General features: G+C 38.0%; 1 protein-coding gene across 4 annotated transcripts in view; it reads right to left on the bottom strand.

Annotated features, from left to right (window-relative positions):
• Positions 1-19,280, bottom strand: part of TUT4 (terminal uridylyl transferase 4) — a 48,523-nt gene that overhangs the window by 4,532 nt on the left and 24,711 nt on the right. For all 4 annotated transcript variants that reach the window (XM_054072382.1, XM_054072384.1, XM_054072380.1 and 1 more), the window contains exons 11-27: positions 18,771-18,989; positions 18,449-18,623; positions 15,694-16,433; positions 15,017-15,167; positions 14,340-14,426; positions 12,931-13,034; positions 12,488-12,545; positions 12,290-12,393; positions 11,512-11,601; positions 9,207-9,320; positions 8,036-8,113; positions 7,488-7,665; positions 7,092-7,139; positions 6,912-6,994; positions 4,699-4,814; positions 2,846-3,006; positions 1,785-1,882 (exon numbers count right to left, since the gene is read on the bottom strand). In XM_054072382.1, coding sequence (XP_053928357.1) covers positions 1,785-1,882; positions 2,846-3,006; positions 4,699-4,814; positions 6,912-6,994; positions 7,092-7,139; positions 7,488-7,665; positions 8,036-8,113; positions 9,207-9,320; positions 11,512-11,601; positions 12,290-12,393; positions 12,488-12,545; positions 12,931-13,034; positions 14,340-14,426; positions 15,017-15,167; positions 15,694-16,433; positions 18,449-18,623; positions 18,771-18,989 — 2,604 coding nt within the window. The remainder of the gene's footprint in view (positions 1-1,784; positions 1,883-2,845; positions 3,007-4,698; positions 4,815-6,911; positions 6,995-7,091; positions 7,140-7,487; positions 7,666-8,035; positions 8,114-9,206; positions 9,321-11,511; positions 11,602-12,289; positions 12,394-12,487; positions 12,546-12,930; positions 13,035-14,339; positions 14,427-15,016; positions 15,168-15,693; positions 16,434-18,448; positions 18,624-18,770; positions 18,990-19,280) is intronic.

Below are 19,280 nucleotides of genomic sequence, written 5' to 3'. Positions count from 1 at the left end.
GACAAAATCATGATGGCATAAGATGGCTGCCTCTAAAGAGAAATCCAAGTGGCAGACAGCTACCAGAAATGATTACCTGAATCTTGGATCTCAGTGTCTGCCTGGAGTCACCTGTCTCCCTCCACAGACAACAGCAGATAGCTAAGCTCCAAGTAACTCAGCTGCTGTCAAACATCTGAAGTTAAAGGTCTCTGCAGCTTGTCACCATCCGTGACTGCTCGCCTGTCCATTTAAATTGGCAGTCACTTGTCAATAACCAGAGGTCTGCAGGACTTCTCATGCCAGCGTCAGAGATTTCCTTACAGAGGCACACTGCATGTCTTTGCCTAGGCAAAAGCTGAAGCCCAGAAGCTGGGATTACTCTCTGCTGCAACTCAAACTGTTCTTGTACGAGTGCCTCCTATGCCTTTCTATCAAGCCAGGAACAGAAGGTAAAACCTGGGATTTGAAAGGCAATGACTAGTTTAATAATTTAAATGTTATAAAAATAAGCACACATGAATTGATTAAGCTACCACATTACACCACACCACAATCATGCACTGGAACAGCTAGCAGCAGAAGAGGAGAAATGTTAAGCTCCAGTCTCTTAGTCTGCTTCCACACTCCTCCTTTCCCTTTTCTCTTCCTCTTGCTCCACTAACATTCCCCTTTCCCCTTCCCGTCAAAGCAATCCCTGGACAGCACATATTCATCAAGAAATCCTGGCCAAATGACAACCACCCAGAGTCCATGACATCCAGATGACACAAGAACATGCACATGCAGTACATGATCAGCCTGTGTGTGCACCCACATGTCCAGCTTTATTTTCCCAAACAGAAATACAAGCCTCCTAAAAAGACACTCCTGTGTCATGCAATACCATGGTGAGAGTTCAGCCTGTCATTCTATCAGTCCCTCCTTAGCAGCATATTATTATAGTAAAAATCATGTCATAAAATCTCTGTTACTGAAGCAAACATTCCAATAAATGCTTGCTGTAACTAAATTAGTAAACTGAACAAAGAGCATTAGTGATCAACAGCCCTGACTGCTGTCTGCTTACTTGCCAGCTTCACTAGCAGGCACAAGTTTCTCAGAGTAATAGCTTAAAATTAATGAATTTCTGCTGTATTGTGACTCCAAAACCAACAGATGCCAATAGCTGTATTTGGTCAAATACCCTCTTGCTATCCATCTCCGCCTAGAAGCAAGTTAAACATATTTTATCTTGTTCTACAGAGACTTGAACAAACTCTAAGAGAAAACTACCAAAAACGTCCTCATTGTTCTGTTTGTGCTTCTGCTGTACTTTGGCAGACTTTTGCCCTGGGTATCGGATCTGAACTGAAGTATGATTTGTGTTCCTTGCCTGTTCATGATAGTCCTTTAAGACAGTTTCCCTAAACTACAGAGAATCATGATAATCACAAACCTAAGTCTCCAGCATGTTAATGATGAGCTGTGCTTTACTTTCATAATAACTCGAGAGTATTGACAGAATAACTAAGCGCAAGACTTCAAAAGGCACCCCAGGTTAAATCTCAAAGATAGCTTGCAATTCTGAAAGGCCAGCTTCATTATCTCATACAAAATTTGACTATGTAGTTCCTGTATTGGAGGACCATACATGCTCTCCAAGAGACTATACATTATAAATCAAAATTTCATTAACTGGCAGAATGCAATGTTGTCATTATGAAATTCAGAAGCCGTTGAGAAAAACTTGCTCCTAGCATGGCCCAGGATCACTGGTTTGCTATAGCTTGCTTACTTCAGTACCACAGTTAATCGGAACTTACACATTCTGATGACTGTCTAGTGCGCAAGGGTCGTTCCACTGGCTGCTGACTCACAGCCACTAGCTGTGAATTTACCATGCTTCGGACCAACTGGGTGCCTAATTAAGGAACACAAATTTTAATAAAACTATAAGGTGATGGATGAGAGAAAAATGAACACAGAATCAGGAGTCTGCAATACTTTAACTGTCATGTGACACAGAGTAGGTAAATCGCTTTAACCTCTCCTTTAAGCGGAAAGCGTTCTCTCTACTAACAACAGCTGACATTTACAGTTATAGCAGCTAAACACAAAATCCAATTCCGAGCAATACAAATTCTAGCAAGAGCAAAGCTCGCTTTACCAACAGGTGGGAGCGCTATTTTATAAAGGTTTCCAGGCTATTACTGCAAGCCAGGAGATTTTAAATACCAATAGCAACAGCAGAAACTTTTGGGTAAAGAATGAAAAAATATGAGAGAAAGAAAGGGATATCATAAATAAAGCAAAGCAGCAAGGTTCTTTCTAAAGTTCGTCTCCTGTTGCTTCCCCTACTTTTTCAAGTACTGCAGGCACCCAAGGCTGAATGGGTTTGCAATCAGGCTTGTCTCTAATTACTAATAGTAATTTGAAAGCTGGATCTAGCTTCCTAATGCTTCTGTATGCTTTTGGAAGTGTTATTTTAAGACCACTGTCTTTTGGTGAAAATACATTTACTTACCTCTCGGAGATGATGGAGGGTTAGCTAAACATTTGAGAAACATTTGGGAGAGGAAATGCGTTCAATTATTACTATTACTACTATTCTTACAGGCACCCACTGTGAGCAGAATACAAATACTGCAGTACCCTGAAGTACACTATACTTACTGCCAGTTATAGTTTTACCACCCGTGCAAAGACTGTATTTCCAGGAGACATCACTCCCCTTGAAGAAAAGTAACACTCACTAAAAGCTGTATTTGCAATGGCTAAAATCATTGGTTGCAGAAATTTTTAAAGATAATTACCAAGTCTGTATAGAAATCTAGGGAGAAGGGATCTCAGACTTTCCAATTATACAAACAACACATAAACTTACCTGGCACACTATTATTTCTCTGTCGGGTTTGTTTGAATTCAGGACAATCTCTTCTAACATGACCCACATCCCCACAGATGAAACACCTTTTCTCTCTTGTTTCTCTATCATCTTCTTTCACTTCTTTTTCATCATCTTTCTCATTGTCCTTTTTCTTCAACCTGAGTAATATTTTTTATTAGCCATATCACAAAACCACAAAAAACACAAACCTCTGTAGAGTTGTTATATTGGTATATTCAAAGGAAATGGTTACATAACCAACAGCTACACAGAATACATATAGTTTAGGAATCACAGAAAACCACTTCCAGAAACTGGGTGGGTTAACAACCTGTTTGTACAAACCTAGCGAACTTAGAAGTACCCCAGAATCGTCCAGAAGCTATCTGACTGTATCAGAGCAGAACTATACCTACAGTTAAGTAGGCTCAGTCTGCCAGTTAGTTTGGGTGTAGTTTTACACAACGATCCTACGGAGTCTGAATAGATGTAAAACAAGTTGGCTGCACCTTGTACACAAAAGGTCCCCCTGACCAGAGCCGGCATATTTCCCTATGGGAGGGTATTAGCACCTTGCATCTAGACAGAACATGAAAGAAAGCACTGAGGCTCTTTCAAACACCCACCAACACAACAGCAGGTGAACGAGTGATCATAAACCAAGACAAGAAACAAAAGGTCTTTTCCACATGATACCTGTAGGACTGTTCAATATTAACACTATTTTTTGAGCTGTATATACAATTGGAAAGAGATTCTGTGTGGCTGTGCTGTAGCAGCAGTTTGTGCAAAGAGCAAATCACTTCTTTTCCTGAAGCAGAGGTAGGGAAAGCTCGCAATCCAACCTACTACCACTTGCGAGGCGTTTGTTAAGCAGGAGAGAGGCTGAACAAAATAGTCAACCTGTGACCTTAGGGCCCCAATCAAGTTTCATGACCCTCAAACTCTGCCCACTGAACAAAAGGTAAATAAGGACTTTGTGGCAAGAAGAGACCAAGATTCTTTTGAAGAATTAAAGAGCATAAAATTGAACATAAGGAGTAAATGAGAAAGCCCAGACTTTAATTTGCATTCTAAGGGCTTCCACAGGTTGCACCAGGAGTCAGACAACCTACACTGAACTGGCTATCAAAAATCCAAACATGTAAAAAAGTAAGGAGCGCACATTCTCTGTCAATTCTTGCTAAACTCAATTTGGAGACATTGACCTACATGTATCAGGCACTCCTTTTGCAGGTCTACTGGATCCAGAGCTCGTAAGTGCAATTAACGTACAATAACAAGTAGTGCAAGAACACTAAGTAAGTGCACTAGTATGAAAAAAGCACCTTAGAAAAGCACCTTAACTATGTACATTTTAAATATCCCTAGATTTTAATAAATTAACTTTTACCTGCCTTGCAGAGGTACGTTACCAGATCTATAGAACAATTCAGATTCAACACTGTCTTCCGAACATGGTCACTAGAGGAAACTAATTTTAATACATTACAATTTTTACAGTCAGGCAAAATGGTGTCTGTCTGAATGTTTATACTATAAAACGATAATATAGTGATCCAAGCTTTAAAGTAAGCAGTAACTACAAACAAATCACAAAGCAACAGTGTTAACATATTATAGGCTGTTGAATTTACTGTGTGTCCTCACATAAATACTTCTAAGACTTAACGAGATCACCAAAAATAGTCTAAGAAAAGCAAAAATAGGATGGGAAGTTGAGTATCGTATGTGAGCCTTTGATTATCTCCGCAATTCAGTATATTCTTCATTTCCATTAACATTTCAAATATCCAAATCTCTCCCAATTTAATCTCAATGATTTTATACTATCTTTGTATATTACTTACCTCCTTCTCTTTGGACAGTCTTTCATGTAGTGACCAATTTTTCCACAGACCCGACAACACCTGTCATTGGGTGCCAGTTCCCCATCTGTCAGCACTTTTGAGTCAAAGAAGTATTCCTATCAAAACACATCAGATGGATACAATATATAAACCATTCACTTACAAGACTGAGAAATGAAAGCAAAATGGATAGCTTTCATCTCCTATTGTTTTGTAAACTTTACTTCTTAGGTTATATGAAGTACTTCTCTTTCCCTAGATAATGGCAGCTTTTTCAGAGATGTGGAGCAGTTTGGGCTAAAAGGGGGTATTTAGTCATAAGGCCAGAGGCTGAATTTGCAGAACAGCTTATCCAGGCTCCAGCCTGCTGCCTACTTTCCACTTCCCCAAAGGCTCTTCAGAGGGCAATTTTTTGCATATGATCTATTTTGGTATCTGAGTCACTGATTGTTTCCTTTCTGAAGCAGCCTCTGTTCCTTCTCAAATGACACAATTATATCCCCCTAGACAGAACAAAGCTCAGGTGGGAAACAGATGGAGCTTCTGCACGCTGACCTGTATCACTCCTCTGCCCTGGAATTTGCTAAGGATAGCTGCAGCTCTGATGTGTGTCAGCACAAAGGCCACAGTTTACAGCCTCTGAGCAACAAAACCGTTGTGAAAGTACTTATCTTGCTTGAAAGACTGAAAGTTACAAATAGAAATGTCCTAACTGCAGCTCGGGAACAAAATCCTACTGTGGACTTACTAATTTACCCAACCTTTTTGCTACAGTTACCTCTCTGTACTGCAATATAGAGCACTGGCTTAGGAAGGAGATCATAGAATCACAGAGCCATTTGGGTTAGAAGAGACCTTAAAGCCCACCCAGTTCCAACCAAGCCCCATCCAACCTGGCCTCGAACACCTCCAGGGTTGGGGCAGCAACAACTTCCCTGGGTAACCTGTGCTAGTGCTTCACTGCCTCAGAGATCCAGATCCGAACTCCTTTTTTGTTGGGTGGTTCGGAGAAAAAAGGCCAATAGTATTACATAGCATTTTATTTCCTTCATGTCAGAGATAGCTCATTTGCACATTAAGGCTGCTTTCTGTTCTGCTTTTTACACTTATATAAAACGTTCAGCAAAAATGAAGCTGAACAACACAAACAAATACACAAACAGACAGCCTATGCTTTCCAGAAGCACTACAGCATTGTGCTGAATGTGTATACAAACAATTAAAAAATAAAACTAATCTGGAATAATATTTATTACATACACTCACATATGTGTCAGCTATAGATAAATACATCCATACTGTAACTCATTATTATTTGTATCACAGCAGTACTGAAAAGCCCCAATAAAAATAGGTCCTTTTTTATCAAGCATGGCACAAGCAGAATGCAGTCACTGCATCAAAGAACACTTAATAAAAAAACGAGAAAAAACACAGATGAAGTAAGCAAATGGAAAAGAGAAGATGAGGAAGGATGAGAGGAAATAACTATTTTCAGAAGATTTTTCAACATCCCTTAGAAACACAAACTCTGTTGAAATCCACTGGGAGAACAGTCCTATAAAATGCCTCAGAAAACATCTTTCTAAGTAGATATTAAAAATATTAATTCCGTCTGATTTATTTGCTCATACGAAAATAAAATGGTTCTCTATGGCACATCGATGACTAGACCCTGTGGCACAGAGGAGTGCCACTTTCTCTAATATGATGTTGCATGAATGCATTCCTGAACCTGACTCACTATACAAACTTTGAAGGTCAAATGATCAATAGAAAAAGTTGATCATTGTCCTTTTCTTTCCTCAAGCAGCAATCCTTCCTTTCTCCACTCACTGGAAAAACAAGTACAGCATTTTCTTTAGCTACAGGAACAGCTAGTAAGGTTGCTAAGGTTTCTGGGTTTTATAGCTGATTTTGCAGCTTTCTGCAATCCGCAATGTCACAGAGTGAAAAGTTTTATGAAAAAAACAATACCAAACCCAAGCTTACTTTCACCAAAACTGTCAAAAATGCCCATCATCCATCCAACTATTCCTGTGAATTTTACACTGCAGGAGCCCAATACTAAGCTGCACATTTTATGCAGATGATGTATAATTACATACGCTGTGCATACCAAATTCATAACTACATGCAAGAGACTTGCTCTGGCTGAAACAATTCAGTGGATGAAGAAAAGTAAAACAGATACAAAACCTAAGAAAACTTACAGCTTCTCTTCCAACAGCTGGGTAGAACGGAGTACCAAATAATTTTCTCCCATTGATAAATGCCTTCATTATGAAATTGGTCACTATTGAAGAAAGACAAAGTTATTGGAAAACAAGAGACAAGGTAAAATACTTTAGAAATTAGTGAACGATTATCATTAGTAGACATTAATAGCTTACTTTTCCTAGAGACTCCAGCACCGAGATTATGATTCAAGTCAAAAGGATCTGTGTAAAGAAAAGGGGGAAACAAATCACAGTTGGAAAAAATATGCTGTAACAAAGATTATTTTAACACAGAAAATTCCATTTTAAATGCAGTCACAGAGCAGATGATAGCAAAGCAATGCTGTGTTCTAAAAGTATGTGACTAGCCATAATAAACTAAGAGCAATTACTGACATACACTAGAAGTTAGGAGTGAATCTCGTTTTGTAAGCTGTAGCACTTGCAAACAATGCTTTTTTTCATACATTGATAGCAGCTCTCTTGCATGAAGATCCTGTGCAACAAGGATCCTCAAGAAACTGTTCATCATTCCCTCATTAATGGAACAAAAACTGAGCAGGTAAGCACCTTCGATGGCAATACATTTGGACGTCCACTGTTTCTCAAACGTAGTTAATAGCTTTTTCTGCCGGATGCTGATCACATATTCCTTGAAGTCAAATTCTTCAGTGTAGAATCGCAGCAGCCCTAGCCAGAGTTCTCCAAGTGATTCAGTGTTCTTTCCAAGAGAAGGCAGACGCTTCTTCTGCATGCAATTGAAGACATGATTTATACAGGTACAGTTACTTCTCTTCCTTAACCACCTCTCTATGAGTTTGGCTACCATAAACAGTTTCAGTTGGTTAAACATTAAATCACTAGTTAACACTACCTCACAATCCTTGACTATTTTATTAAGAGTAAAAAGTATTTTTCCCGATTTATGTTACTTACAGATGTTTGAAAATAAACCAAGAAAAAGCAGACACTCATTTCAGCAAAACAGGACTCATTTGTGAAATTATAACGATACGGAGGTTCAACTATTCTTTTATACATTATACTGTAAGAAATACATTACTTTCACATAAATCAAGCTCTAAGTTACAGTGACTCTTCTGGAATTAGAATATTACCAATTCTTCCATGTCATCAAAAAAAAAGGCATTCCATCCATCCACCATTCTTTGTGGAATCTGTTTGCCATCAAATATCTGTGGAAACAGAGAAGGACCGTTACCACTCTAATTCAAAGTCATCATAAAAGACTTGCAGTTTTACTGGTAAGAAATAGCACAAACCCATAAATCTTTTAACATTGATAGAGGCAGAATGACCCATTGGTAAGAAGTTTGAAAGTCTTTTTGCATTACTGCTATGCTTCTCTCAAATTATTTGGGACTTTTATTTTCACTTGTTCTTTGCTACTAAGAAAACTTGACTGAATTACCTCATCAAGATTCCAACAGCCCTTCAGCCCACAAAATCTCTGTGGAGACTTTATATGACTCCTATTACATTCTGACTTCAGCAAAGCCAAGGGGAAATTCTACTCTTATTTAATGCATTCTCAGGGTAGGAATAAAGTAACAACCCCCAAACAATAACAAAGTATCAGCAAGAAAGTCTGAATCTCAACTGCAGTGCATCAGCCAATTATCCCTTTGCATGTAGACAACAAAAAAGTCAGAAAACAACAATTTTCAGAAGTGCTTGGGAGTTCCAGAGTGTATCTGGGAAGAGGTAAACAGATGATTATATTCTCCCGCCCATGCAATAGAGGTACGGAACATTATTTTCTTAATGAAGTTTCCTGGTACATGTAAAATAATATCTTTAAATTTGTACCAAACCATTATAGTTATGTTTTTTTCCCCTGATTAAATCATAAAATAAACTTTTTCCCTTACAGATAAGGTGCTGAGCAATAAATAACACTTGTGACAATAACTGATGGAACAACTGGACTCACACCTCAAGAGCATCTGGCACAGTCTCATAATTACAATTCCTTTCTCTCCATACCACCTGACAATTTTTTGTATATCCTGTTCAGCATGTAAATATCATTGTAAGACCAATCCCAAAGTAAATGGAACAGGAGAACTTAGGTCAAATAGATTCCCGATTTTGTTGTCATTTTTTTGGTAAGTTTTACCCACTGAAACCAAGCAGGAGTCAGGAACCTGCTAATACAGAAGGGTCCTGTATTTCATTCATCCCCCTAATCCTAAAGCCCAGACTTCTCATATTTGGCTTGAAGAAACAGTGCATCTATTTTCATAGCCTCTTTTTCTCAAAACCTACCTCCTGAAGAACTGGGATAACTGGTGGATTTCTCTGTTGCAGAAAGTACAACACCATAAGAATATAGGCATATGAAGACAGACTACCACGGGATGCATCACCGATGTCGCAGCGCTGAAAAAATACATTTTAAACAAAACACCGAATTTGCATTTAATTATTCAAGACTCACAAATATGTCAGAGAGCAAACAGAGCCCCACCAGGAACAGCAAATACATTCATCTCATAACTAAAAACTTTTTTATGAAGCCCAAAAAATAAAAATCTTTAGAGTCAAGTGCCATCTGGCAATCCCACAGCATAATCTGACTAACTTAAAACCAGAAAAGCTTCTCAAAAACAATTTTTTTGTTTAAGTTTATAATGTGCCAAATTGAAAAAAACAAATCAAATAGCCCAAAACAGAACCCCCAAAAAATCTCCACATCTGATGTCCAGGTTTCAATGTCGTAAATTTTAATTTTCCTAAACTCATGCTAGTAGAGCTCTTTCTATGAGTCCTCATTCTTTTGGCTTACCCCACCCTTTTTTAATAATTAACTAAAAGGCAGGTATTTCCGTGTTGTACTGGCAACTAAGGCAATCCCTAGCCTTTTGCTAGCATACATACACATACCTTATTAAACCATTGCCCAGCCTGCAGAACACAGCATAAAATGAACATCAGTGAATTACCTTAGTATGCTTGAAAATCTTACAATGTAACTTTCTACAGCACCTGCTTCTAAGCTACCCTTTGCTTCAAGCATATATATGACACAAGCGTGTGTCATAGCAAACAACACATTTTTAATCTCCTAGGTCTGGAAAAAACAGGGATCCACAATTTACGTTCACATCAGTAGCAGCAGTGACAGCTGTTCCTGGTTTTTTTGCCAATGCAAACAGAGGAGGAAGCATTTTGCTTAAACACAGAGTTTTGTAATGCTATGAAGGCACCTCCAAACAAATACATTCCAGAATGTATGCCCACAATTTGGAAACTTGGTCTTTGTAGTAAGATTTTTAGTATGTATACAATTGTAGGCAATACCACAAAAAATATGATTCATTATTATCAACACAAGGCATTTTAAATCTGGTCACAGAAGGGACATGGCAATACTCTGTACTGCTGCGATCACACCAAAAAAACCTCAATCATTACTACTCTTGGTGACAGTATAATGAACATGTCCATTCCATTCTGGAACAAAGTTATTTTATTCATCTTGGGGATCATTTCATTACATTACCATCTGGTAGCACAGTTCGCTCTCTATAACCTGTTTTTTTATTTGCCCCTGTTTCACTAAGCTTTCTTTCCATGTGTTTGGGGAATGTATTTAATAGTGTGGCTTGCATAAAGAGATACTCCATGTTTCAATTATTAAAGGATGTGTATAACACTTTGTTAGACTACCATAAGAAAAAAAGAAGCAGGAGACTTGGTATTTGGTATTTCCGAACTCCTACAGTAGTAACTGTATGTCCTAGGCACTCGAGACTCGAGCATTCATTCAACCCATTCCTACTCCTGACTTTCACAGGAAGTAAAACAGAATCACAGAATTTTTAAGTTGGAAAAGACCTTCAAGATCACAAAGTAGAACTGTAAACCTACGACTGCCAACTCTACCAGTAACCCATGTCCCTAAGCACCACATCTAAATGTCTTTTAAATACCTCCAGGGATGGTGACTCCATTACTTCTCTGGGCAGTGTTTCAATGCTTGATAGCACTTTCTTTCAGTGAAAAAAATTTCCCTAATATCCAGTCTAAACCTTCCCTTGCACAACCTGAGGTCATTTCCTTTCGTCCTGTTGCTTGTTAATTGGGAGAAGAAACAAGCATCCACCTCGCTACAGCCTCCTTTCAGGCAGCTGTAGAGACTAACAACCTCAGTTCCTTCAGTCACTCCTCATACGACTTGTGCTCCATACCCTAAATGAGGCAGGTAGGCCAGAAGAAAACGGCATTAATCTCTGGGCTGGTGCTAGATATGGAAACTCGTCAAGCCCATGCACAGCCCCTACACGTGTGGTTTTTATTTTGGTTTTTTTTCACTGTAGCTTGTTTGAAATGCAAAGTTTTCCTTTGGTGACCTTCCACTTAGACAGAAATCTTTCAATAGCTACTGGAAGATACCAGGACTAAAGACTGTGACACACAATCAGATGGAGCATGCTCAGCTTAAGAAAGTGCACTTCTTATGAATAGCACTCTACCGTGTCCTTTCCGGTTGGTATTAGTGAAATGTAAACTCAGTGGCTGTATCAGAAAACGCTCTATTATACAAATAAGTATCTTCTTTTTCTATTACCTTTGCAAAAACTTTCATCGTATAGCCCAGATACTGCACTCTAGGATCAATAGCTGCATATGTGGCCAGCATTCTTGTGTTATGCTGTGCCTGGGGGGAAAAAAACAATTAAATAAGTATTTCAATACAATTGCATAGAATCATAAAGGTTGGATAACACCTCTAAGGTCAAGTCCAACCATTAACCCAACTCCTATAGTACAGTGTGCAGTTCAAGCATAAATGATGCATAATACAATTGGAGGGGAAAACCCCCCACAATAACACTCCATAAAAATCAAATCATGCAACATTTCTTGCACAAACATAACTGAAAGGTGTAATCAGGACTATTAATGCAGAAACAACAAAAAGAACCTTGGAAAACACCAGCAAAGCCAGTCCCTATGATGACTCACAGTGGAACAAATTCCACAAATTGTATTTTCTTCAGAGACGAATGCCAGCCCATTACATAAGAAATCGTGTAATTTCATTGTGCTAGATGTAAGTACAATTCATGATGGCAGAAACGCCACGGTGAATGTGGCAGCAATAGCTTTTTGGGACCATTCACATAAACATTTTGTGCTGTGGCGCTGTTCTGCCAGTGCACTATACAGCCACTTGAGTTGGGCTGAGGGTGTGGGCCACTGAATTTAAATAAAGTAGAAAAAACCACAAACATACCATTTTAATTCTGCCTTCCAAATTATTCCCTCAACTGATTAGCTGAGCAAGTTACAAAGAATTAAAGATCTTTCATTGAACACAAACCCAAATAAAACCGGATGCTTACCAATGTATTGTATAAACTGATATCTCCTTCTAAGCCACTTCGTCTGTGTTCAAATTTCACTATAGGCACTTTGGCTGTTGTTATAGGCAAGATGTTTCTCAAACCTGGGGAAGCAACACTTTAGTACATAAAACATTTCCATTAACTACAAATATAATAAATGAAAATACAAAACAAATAATACTTTAACACACCTACCTGGATGCTTCTTAAGAACTTTTGCCAAACCTTCTATTATTTCTTTACAGTTTAATTTCTAGGAAAAACAAATATCACAGCTTCAGATGTTAAAATAAAACATGGGCTCTATCCCAACAAGCACATTTTCTATCAAACATACATTTCATAGAGGAAAAGCCTATGCACAAAAATAAGTAAGTCAGCACATGAATTTATAGAAACTGGTGACTTGTATTCTCTCTGTGGACATCTGCAGTACACTAAAGTGTGTCTACAGGGCATTAAGAGTAAAACAGGCTATATCTTACTACAGTTGTGCAGAGTGCAATAAACCAATCTGCTACCAGCAATATCCTACCTTTCTTGTGAAATCTTTCAGAAATCCTAACTGAATTAATAAGGCCTTTTTGAAGATTTTTTCAATTTAAAATGGTAAATTTTATTAATTTCAAAACTCTTACCTCTGCATTTTCATGGCCTTCCAATGTCATGCAGATATCTAGATCACTGTCTCGAAATCCAAATCCATTCTTTGAAGAGCCAAACAAGCAAAGTCTGGCTTTGTCTGATCAGAAGAGTACACCAAAAAAAGATTAATTCTTTTACAGTTGAAAGGTAAGCACTTACTACAGAATATTGCTTAACTGAGATGTTTAAGGTACCCTTAAAAAATTAACCATAAGGGAAGGCTTAAAATGTCACTTCTAAAACTTCACCTTTGGCAAAGAAGGAAGCACAATACTTTAAAAAATATTTATAGAAAGTAAGGCAGGATAAAGCCCATGTAATTTTTATCAGTGAGGTATGATACAGAGTTACTATAAACATCAAAAGGCATGTCTAAAGGTGCTGTAATGTTTTGTGGTATGCGACTACACTTTCCTGTTTTAAATAAACCAAAAAGACGTGCGAACCCAGTCACCAGTAGAGCTTTACCCCACAGATAAGACAGAGCTACTCTTAAGGCAGTTCAGTCAATATTTCTGGTTCCACTCATGCTTTATCTATGTTTCATATTTTTCCTGTGACTAAATAAATTGGTCAACTGTAAGTTTCTGTAACCATAAGATACTGCTCAAGAATTTACACACACTTAAGAATAACAGACTTTATGGAACATTCTTTCCCAAATGTTTTGTTTACATTTTTGTTTGAAACACAATATTATAACATGTTTTCATTCTTGTAAAGGAAAGCAAAATGATGCAACTGAGTGGAAGCAATTTCTTCCTAACTGAAAAGAATGCATTTATCTGTTCAACTGAAATCAATGCTAGGAAAACACGCACACCACCTATTCACAGCTTTTTCCTACCCTTTAATAGAACGGGAAATCTCAAGTCTTTCAAGGTTCTGTTAACAGGTCTCAGTCCTCAGCTGCTGCCAGTATGTGGAGGGCACAGCCCACGGATGGAAGTGCGAGTCACAGCTCCTTGATCACAGACCAGCTACAGCAGAATGGATGGCCTTCCGTGCAAAGCAATGGACTGGCATCTAGGAGACCTGGCTTTGGTACTGGGCTCTAGCGCTGCTTTACTAGACAACAGAAGTACTTGGCCCGTGACCCAGGTAACACTAAACACCACTGGCCAGGGCCCATTCAAACCTTCTTTTTGCCCTGACTGCAGTAGTTCTTTATCTGCATTATTATCCCTGCAGCTCTTCCTCCCCTCTAGAGACATTTCTATGGGAGAGCACAGAGGTATGTTCAGTTCAGAAGTGTGCAAGATAGCTTTACATATAGAGGGAAAAGAGATGCCTCTGCTTTAAGCAAGGAAAATGAACAATAAGAAGACAAATTACATGTTCATGCTCTACACAACATGAAGGAAGAAAACAATATCAAGAATCACTACCTACTGATACATACCATTATACTCTTTCCGAATAAATCTTTCCAGACTTGCCAGAATTTGTTCTCTGTTCTGTTGCTCAGATAAAGGAGGAGATAATTCATCTAATTTAAAAACAAGTTAAAACACAGTCAGATGTGACATTCAGCTACTTAAAAAAACACTTTTTTTCAGCTTATTAAGAGTATCAGATATCTTTTTTTCAGTTACATTTACTTTCCTTGAATAAGTTTCTTTTCTTTTTTTCATATCATTAGAGTTATGATTTCATTTCAGACATCTTGGTTTTCAGCAGTTATTTAAACACAGAGTGGCTTGGTGGGTGCCTGTGTCCAGCCAAGGTGAACCCACCACAGCACCCAAACGGGGCTTTTTCCAAATGAAGCCACAGAACTTGAAATACAAAAACTAGTTTTGCCCAGAGCCTACCTTCTGGGAACACTAGTTACTTTTTAGAAACCCAGTGAAAAATCAGTATAGTATTGGTTTCTCAAATCTTCTATAAGAATTTGCTATCACAACGATGGATTATATAAGATACTGATCAATTTGTGGCCTAGAACACCTGGAAGAGCTTTTTTCCCCACTGAATATACTGGAATAAGTAATTTAACCCTACATTTTTTGGTTTGGTTTTTTTTTCCAGATTACAGATCACACTTTACAGTGGAGTACAAACACTTTTCCAACTCACCAAAACATCTTTTACACACTATATCAAGTATTTCCCGAAATCTGTCTGTCATTGGTGGTAGTGGCTTTAGATCAATTTTCTTGAAATCCTCGGGGCAGTCATTTTTGGAATGTCCATCCCGTTTGCAGATGCTGCATACAATAGTCGGTGGCTTTGGGGGAAGGGAGAGAAGCACACAATTGCAATTTTACTTCTAAGATAGTTCAACAGACCTAACACGACCATTTAAGTCATACAACCAAGAACATTTAATATATGAACAGCAAGAGTGTCTACAAAGAAGAGAATATCACCTCTCAAAAGACTGCATTTAGCTCTCACAGAAGCATAAAAGCACTAAGAAATTCTGAAAGAAAGTAGAACAGGATAGGAAAGAAAGGCAGGGAAAAAAAAATCCACACAAAACCAAACCCCAGGATTAACATTTTTTTTCTTTGGAGAAATTGGAAAGCTTTGGATAGGATTGGGGTAACAGACCATCTAGTCCAAATGGCATACAGATTCAGTGTTTTCCAGTCCTGAACAACAGGTACTCCAACAAGGTTAGAACTACCATTCATAACAGAGACTGAAACAATCACTGGGAGAATCCTGTCATCCATCCAGCTTTAGTTTTGGTGATTTAGAACTAATATTCCACTGACACATGACCAGCACTGCTTAAATACACAGCTTACCTTTCCTGAAGTCAAAATAAACTTATCAAATACATAATGCATTTCTTCTGTAGAGAGTCTGCCTTCATCTTTCAGAACAGGAGTTTCTACCATTGCTTTGCAGTTGGGCGAGGTAGCTGGTGTGCCAGTGCATTTCTTCGGAGAAGACTCTGTTACCAAACTCTGTCTACTTTCAGCATCAGTAGATTCATTACTAGAATTCATGTCATCAGGCTGATGTTCACTGCAGTTATCATGGTGGCTTAGCTCACCTTCAGTCACACAAACTGAAATTTCTAATTCATCCTTCTCTTTAAGTGATTTTTGCTTTAATTCACAGCATTCATTAGAAATAAGAGATAAAGCTTCTTCCTTGTCTTCATCATAACTAGAGTCCAACGTTGAAAGTAGCAAAGAGTCTACGTTCTTGGAAGTACATCTTTTGGCTACAGCTTCTACCGCTTCATTACATTCAAGTTCATTCTCTGTTATGTTACATCCACTTCCTATATTTTGTTTATCTACAACTTTTTCCCCTTGTGGAAGGCAACAGTTGGCTACAGGCTCTTCAGATCTTGTGGATTTCTTATTATTCATTTTCCCTTTTTCTTTTTTCTTGGTATCTGGCTTGGCTTTAATCCCATCTTTACTTTGTGGACATGCAAAATATTTATATGCTGTCCTAAACCGCTCCAGGATGTACTCAAATACCATCTGGCTATTTAGACTTCGTGCAACGTTCCTCTTTAGTGCAAAAGGATCTAGGAAGAAAAAACCAACAATTTCATTACTAACCTTTAGCTTCTACATTTCACTAAGGCAGCCGAAATCCCTAAATTATGATGCGGCAGTTAAAAAGACATTGTTGTGATATAACCCAGAATTGTATTTGGATATACTTAGAGTAGGACCCACAAGGTTTTCTGGACTTCTTCCATACAAAACACAACACACGGATAGCTATAAACAGTTGGCTATTGTAAACCACTCTAAATAGCGTTATGTAAACAGAAAGGCACAGGTATATTGTATCATTACATTATGGTCAATTTCAAAACTAGAAATGAAAATAAATATACTTAAGGCAACATAGATGTAGGCCTGCCTGACTTTTTTCCTTCACTGAATAAGTATTTGCATTTCCCTTAAGAAATTAATCTCTCTAAGAGTAACATCAAGGTTATAAGGATTATACAAACCAGTCTCACCAGATTTCACTCTTAGTCCTTCCTAGCGATTTCTAGATCAAACATGTTTTCCAAGTAAAAAGAGCACTTGTATAGTTGCTATAAGTTTGCCTGGGAAGATAGTATCAAACTGAGATTCTGTTGCTTCACGATTTCAGTTACAAACTTAACATTTAAAAAAAAAAAACAAAACCAAAAAACAGAAAAGAGAAAAGGAAAATGAAAAAACAAAAAAACCCCCATAAAACAAACAAACAAAAACTACACAAGGACCAGCAGTAGCAGGTATGAGAACCAGAATGCAATTTGTTTTTTGAAATTATTTCCTGTTTCTTCCTTGATCATTTGCCCTTTCATATAACAGGTTTTAGTTTCCCATATGCTGAATAAACCCTACTCTAGCTTTAAAACTCTCTAGCTAAAATTGATTGAAGAAAAGAATTGGGAGAGGAAATTAAAGCCACATGAGTCACCTTAAGACCCACTACTCAACACTCGCCTCAACAATTTATTGCTTGTTTTTCTCCTTTTTATGTTTTCTTCTTGTACCTTATCAATACCTTTAGTAACTCATTCTCTTGTCTTTCCATTTCTCTTGGAGCTATTTCCCTTTGTCCTCTTCATCACCTCATGTGCGTTACAAAAAAGCTACTCGATCAACATCTCTAGAAAGTGTCTGAAATTCATTAATTATGCTTCTATATAAAATATCACCTTAAACGGTCTCTTAACCTTCCCCAAACACTCAATTTATCCATCCTTAAGACCAATTCAGAATGCCAAGCACTGCCCAGTGATTTTTCCCCGTTAAATATTGTTCACGTGTTTTTCTGAGTTGAGGGACAGAAATAAAGATCTCTTCCAGTTATAAAGAAGTAATGGAGAAAATAATTTTCTTTCTTTCTCTCCCCAATATAGATAACTCAGAGTATGTATTATCATCAAATTCATATGGTCTCATATGAAAAAAGCACCTCCCTTAGGCTATTTGGGCCCTAAAAAATAGCCTATGACACATCATTTGGTTTCACCATATGGAAGTACTACCAACAGGGAAAGGGACAACAGAGAGCGCCAAGGGAGGGGGTGTGCCTGTGTGTGTCTGTGCGCGCGTGCATGTGTGTTACTTTGATGGGTTCGCTCCATTTCACTCTGATCAGGCCTAACCTCTCTGTTCAGTCTGGACCAGACTCGGACAGATAACTGGTAACACTCAAAATACATTGTGGTTTTGGGAAACACAGCTAAAGGTGCTGAAAATTCGTAATATCAGAATTATTGAAAAGGAATAAATAATGGCTTAGAGAAAGACTGAAGCCAACAGAGATAAGAACGTAATGGTAACAAACAGTGAGACAAATTTACGCTTTCTACTTCAAGGAGCAGTGTTGCAAAAAGTAGTATTAAAACAGAAAATTTGTCTTTAAACAAAGTGAATAGCTGACAAAATACAGAAAATTCAAATTAATTTGCCTCCAATTATTGGTTTAGTTTACTGTCCAGGCTTCTTGTGACAGACCTGCACCTTCTAGGTAGATAAAGATACTAATGCAGGATGACTACAGAGCTAGAAAAGGGCAATATCCTACCTTCAATGGCTATTCGCCTTTTAGGCCAGTTTTTACTCTCTCTGGTTAAGAGCTCCTGTACCCGTATGCTGATGACATATTCCTCCAAAGCAAATTCCAGTGTGTAAAACTTCAACAGTTCTAGCCACAGCTGCCCCAGTGAAACTTGGTGAGGGGTTCTGAATGCTAAGAGAGACTGAAACACAGACAAGAATGCTTAACTGCAATAAGAAATGAAAATTCCCCATTTTTTCCCTAGTTCCAGCCAATATTAATGTTTAAGAATAAAAAACAGGGACAAGAGATAGAACATGGTTTTCAATAAAATACAGTCATGACTTACATTGCCGTGTTTCTCCTTTGCATTATTTTGGTTGTCCACTTCCGAGCTTGTTACCTTTTTACCACCACCTTTTTGTTGCTCAACTTTAGTTTTATTTTCCACTCCAACTGAGTTTTTTGCTGCACCATTTGTTGGTGGCTTGTACTCCCACCGTACAAACTCCTCTTCTATTCCTTTCAACTGGTGGTCATCTGGCCTCTTTGAATCAAAGCCTTCAATCTAACAACAATTAAAGCAGTTCTGAAATAAGACTGTATACAAGACACGCGACTGAAAGTTTTCACTGTAGGTAACACTGACAAATGTGGTATTTATCCCCCTCAAGAATAACCAGTGTCAGAGAAATAAATTCAAAGAATTAAAGAAGAAAATATTTTCCCTTTCTCCACAATACAGCATGACACAATTGCACAGGCTACGGCATCAGAACCATTAGGCATCAGCTGTGTGAGGACCAAGTACTAATATGTTTTATTTACAAATTTCTTTGGCAATCAAATTCTGTGTATT

This window comes from Cuculus canorus, chromosome 8, assembly GCF_017976375.1.
Source record: "Cuculus canorus isolate bCucCan1 chromosome 8, bCucCan1.pri, whole genome shotgun sequence".
Classification (NCBI taxonomy): Eukaryota; Metazoa; Chordata; class Aves; order Cuculiformes; family Cuculidae; genus Cuculus; species Cuculus canorus.
The sequence above is the reverse complement of the archived record's forward strand: the minus strand, read 5'-3'. Positions and strand labels throughout refer to the sequence as shown.